Genomic DNA, 4,598 nt, shown 5'->3' with positions numbered 1-4,598 from the left:
ATCTGCCCCCTGGTGGTCAGTGCACGTCATAGTGAGCAGCTGAGTGGCCTTAGCATATTATTAGCATATTATGCTTTGATTGGTTGAACGCCGACAGGATGACCGGACACTTAGCATATTAGGCTTTTATTATATAGGGTAGCAAAGCCCTTAAGAGTATGAGGTCAAGAGCCAAACTAGCTGGGTTCATATTCTAGCTCTGTCATGTGTAGATTTGTGACATTAAGTTTCTTAAATTACTGTGGTTCAGTTTCCTCTCTGTGGAATAAAAGTAGTAAGAATAGGCTCACTTGTAATGCTTTAAGGATTAAATTAGCTCATTCATGTAGAGAACAGTACCTGGTATATAAGAATTGCTCACTGAATGTGAGCTGTTGATATTTTTCACCGGTGTTATGACAGCTCAGAATGGGAGGCTGTGGGAATCCAGACAAGCCTAGCAGGGAGGGGTTAGAGAAGGGTCTAGGGAGGAGGTGAGACCTAAGCTGAGGCCTGAGGTAGGAGGGCAGGGGTGATAGACAGGCTCCCAACCTCCAGGCTCTCCTCTTCCAATCCATCCTTTAGAGCAGGAGTGGAGAACCTTTTTTCTGCCAAGGGCCGTTTGGATATTTATAACATCATTTGCAGCCATACAAAATAATTAACTTAAAAATTAGCCTGCTATAGGCTCAATCCCCAGCTCTGGTCAGGGCTTGAGCGGGAGACAACCAATCAATGTGTCTCCCTCACACCAATGTTTCTCTCTCTCTGTCTCTCTTCCTCCCTTCCACTCTTTCAAAAAAATCAATGGAAAAAAATATCCTTGGGTGAGTATTAACCATAACAATAAAAAAATTAGCCTGCCAGTTTGGCTCAGTAGATGGAGCCTGCAGACTGAAGGGTCCCGGGTTCGATTCTGGTCAAGAGCACATGCCTCCATGGCAGGTTCTTCCCAGGCCCAGGTCCTTGTCAGGGCACATGCAGGAGGCAACCAATTGGTGTGTTTCTCTCACATCGATGTTTCTCTCTCTGTCTTTCCCTCTCTCTTCTCTCTCTAAAAAAAAAAAAAAATCAATGGAAAAATACCCTCAAGTGAGGAGTAAAAACAACAACAAAAACCAAAAAAAATCACCTGCTATATTTGGTTAAACATTTAATTAACGCACCCCTAAATGATTTTCCCCACACTTGCTCTAGAGCAGCGGTTCTCAACCTGTGGGTCGCGACCCCTTTGGGGGTCGAATGACCCTTTCACAGGGACCGCCTAAGACCATCGGAAAACACATATATAATTACATATTGTTTTTGTGATTAATCACTATGCTTTAATTATGTTCAATTTGTAACAATGAAATTGGGGGTCACCACAACATGAGGAACTGTATGAAAGGGTTGCGGCATTAGGAAGGTTGAGAACCACTGGTGTTGAGCAGGGTAACATTGGGGTAGGTGGCCGCCCAGGCCAAAGTTTCACATCAAGCTGTGTGTCTTGGCCTAATTAGCTGATAATAGAAGCAGAACTTCCAAAGGAGCAGACTGGCCTGGCTGGTGTGGCTCAGTGGTTGAGTGTCGACCTATGACCCAGGAGGTCACGGTTCGATTCCCAGTCAGGGCACATGCCCGGGTTGTGGGATTTATCCCTAGTGTGCAGCATGCAGGAGGCAGCGAGTAATGATTCTCTTTCATCACTGATGTTTCTCTCCCCCTCCCTTCCTCTCTGAAATCAATAAAAAATATATTTAAAAAACAACAACAAAGGAGCAGACTGGCTGAGAAGTAGATGTCCAGGACCAAGAGACCCCATGGGTCTCTGCCTGAGGCTGGTAGGGGGCAGCGGGAGGGCTGGGGACAAGGATCAACAGGACCATGTCAACCCCTGCCTCCATCCCAGGGACCGCTACCCACGCATCGGAGACATCCTGCAGAAGCTGGCGCCCTTCCTCAAGATGTACGGCGAGTATGTGAAAAACTTCGACCGCGCCGTGGAGCTGGTCAACACCTGGACAGAGCGCTCCACCCAGTTTAAAGTGATCATCCACGAGGTGCAGGTACGGCCAAGAGGGATGGGGCAGGTGGGAGGAGAGGTCTGTGGGGGCCCAGTGTGGGGTCTGGCCAGTCCTGAGCCCCTGTGCCTCTGCCCATCACAGAAAGAGGAAGCCTGTGGCAACCTGACGCTGCAGCACCACATGCTGGAGCCTGTGCAGCGCATCCCCCGCTACGAGCTGCTTCTCAAGGACTATCTTCTGAAGCTGCCCCACGGCTCCCCGGACAGCAAGGATGCCCAAAGTGAGTGCACACATCCGGGCCCAGCCCCGGCCAAGACTTCATTCACCGTCCAGCCTTCCTTTGCCACATAGTTGAAATCCCAAAATGGGATCTCCAAGCCGAAAGGCCCACCTGGAAGCTCTGGAGTGAGGCCCGGGGTGAACCTCCAGGCTGAGGACTCTGCCCGAAAGACACACACAGAACATTCAGGAGTCCCCACATCTGAAGTTCCCAACTGGAATGCCAGAGTTGGAGGCGCATGCCCAGAATGATCCCCTAAAGGCAGACACCTGCTTCCTAGGCCAAGACCCCAAAGCTGACCCTTAGACTTGTCCTCAAAGGAAGTTGTCCAAGTCCAGAGGCACTGAGCCACTAGGCTAGCGGTTCTCAACCTGTGGGTTGCGACCCCTTTGGCAGTCAAACGACCCTTTCACAGGCGTTGCCTAAGACCATCCTGCATGTCAGATGTTTACATTCCGATTCATAACAGTAGCAACATGACAGTTATGAAGTAGCAACGAAAATAATGTTATGGTTGGGTCACAACATGAGGAACTGAATTTAAAGGGCCAAAAGGTTGGGAACCACTGCTCTAGGCTGAGTCCAGACTGACCCGCAGGTCGGTCTCCACAGCTGAGCTGAGATTTGTCGGATTGTCCATCCTCCACGTTTAGAGCTCCACTCCCTGTCTGCCGGCCCCCACCCAGAATGAACCTCCCCAAACAGCCTCCGGGTCTGATCGGAGCCCCCAGCATCAGCTTTCCAGAACGGAGCCTCCCAGACTGGACTCGGTGTTTTCTGCCTCCAAGATTTACATCTCTAGGCTGAGATGCCGCCTCCCCACATTGAACCACTAGAAAGTGTTTCATTCTGCTTCCTCCGGTATGAGACCCACCCCCAGGGTCACACCCCCAAAAGTGCTCCCCAGAGTCTCCCCAGCTTTCTCCCAGTCTGGTCTCCTTGTTCACCATTCTATAGAAGGGTATTGCCAAACTGAGCACCCTGGATGAATCTCTCCATTTACTGCCCCTCAGACGGAGCCCAAAAGACTGACACTCAAGATCCATTCCGCAGACCGAGACCATTGAGTCCTCAGACTGGATTCCTAGAGTTCCCCAGTGTGAACCCCAGAGAGAACCCTGCGACTGAGCTACCTAGACTGAGCTCCAGACAGAAACTCAGACTCTCTTCTCCCTCGCCCAAGTCCCCCAAATTAGGCTACTTATGCCAAGCTCCAAGTCTGACCTTCTGTCTCAACTCCCAGACTAACTGGCCCCAGACCAAGCTCCCCCATTTTCTTTTTAAAATATATTTTTATTAATTTCAGAAAGGAAGGGAGAGAGAGAAAAATATTGATGAGAAAGAATCATTGATCAGCTGCCTCCTGCAAGCTCCCCACTAGGGATCGAGGCTGAAACCCAGGCATGTGCTCTGACTGGGAATCAAACTGAGACCTCCTGGTTCATGGGTCAATGCTCAACCACTGAGCCACACTGGCCAGGCTGTTGTGGTTCTTTTTAATGGTAATAATTATCTTGTTAAGCTTGTATTGTGTAGGCCGCCAGCTATCCCATGTATTATGATTCTGCATTGAGACAGTTTCTGATTTTGTGTGATGTTGCTATGGACATCTTTGAGGCTGGTGCTTTCTGGGATGGGGAGGGTGTAGGGAGGCCAGGAGGAGGTATTCAGGAAGCAAAGGAGCTCCCAAGAGCCTCTTCTCTGCTAGGCCTTCCTCCATCTGACTTCCCACTCTGCCCACAGAGTCTCTGGAGCTGATAGCCACCGCTGCAGAGCACTCTAACGCTGCCATCCGCAAAATGGTGAGTGGCCTCTCGCCCTGCCCTTCCTTGGCCACCCGCCTGTGCTGTCTCTGTCCTGGAGGGCTTGCTCCTCGAGGACATCGGTGGGGAGACCAGCACCCCAACCCTGCCTTTTGCTCACTGTCTCTTGCCAGGAGCGAATGCACAAGCTGTTGAAAGTATATGAGCTGCTAGGGGGTGAAGAAGACATCGTCAGCCCCACCAAAGAGCTCATCAAAGAAGGCCACATCCTTAAGCTGTCAGCGAAGAATGGGACCACTCAAGACCGATACCTCATATTAGTAAGTGCCAGGTGTGGGGTTGCGGGTGGGCCAGGCCCTCCATACATGTTGGCCTGGTACTCACTCAAGACTGTACCTCCTGCTAGTCAGTCTTTCCTCCATTGACCCATTGCACTTTCACTACCTACACTAGGAATGGTTTTCCCTCTACTTTACAGATGATATAACTAAGACCAAGAGAAGTGACTTGCCCAAGGTCACTCACCTAGGAAGTGACTCCCATGCCTAGACTCTTCCTTGCAACCTTTAT

General features: G+C 50.3%; 1 protein-coding gene across 1 annotated transcript in view; it reads left to right on the top strand.

Moving 5' to 3' along the window:
* FGD1 (FYVE, RhoGEF and PH domain containing 1) overlaps positions 1-4,598 on the top strand; it is a 15,731-nt gene that overhangs the window by 372 nt on the left and 10,761 nt on the right. The window contains exons 2-5 of the mRNA XM_015565406.1: positions 1,871-2,027; positions 2,127-2,265; positions 4,009-4,067; positions 4,202-4,348. Coding sequence (XP_015420892.1) covers positions 1,871-2,027; positions 2,127-2,265; positions 4,009-4,067; positions 4,202-4,348 — 502 coding nt within the window. The remainder of the gene's footprint in view (positions 1-1,870; positions 2,028-2,126; positions 2,266-4,008; positions 4,068-4,201; positions 4,349-4,598) is intronic.

Source organism: Myotis davidii, unplaced genomic scaffold, assembly GCF_000327345.1.
Source record: "Myotis davidii unplaced genomic scaffold, ASM32734v1 scaffold1960, whole genome shotgun sequence".
In the NCBI taxonomy this organism is placed as follows: domain Eukaryota; kingdom Metazoa; phylum Chordata; class Mammalia; order Chiroptera; family Vespertilionidae; genus Myotis; species Myotis davidii.
Note: the sequence above shows the minus strand (reverse complement) of the source record. Positions and strands in the feature narration are given on the sequence as shown.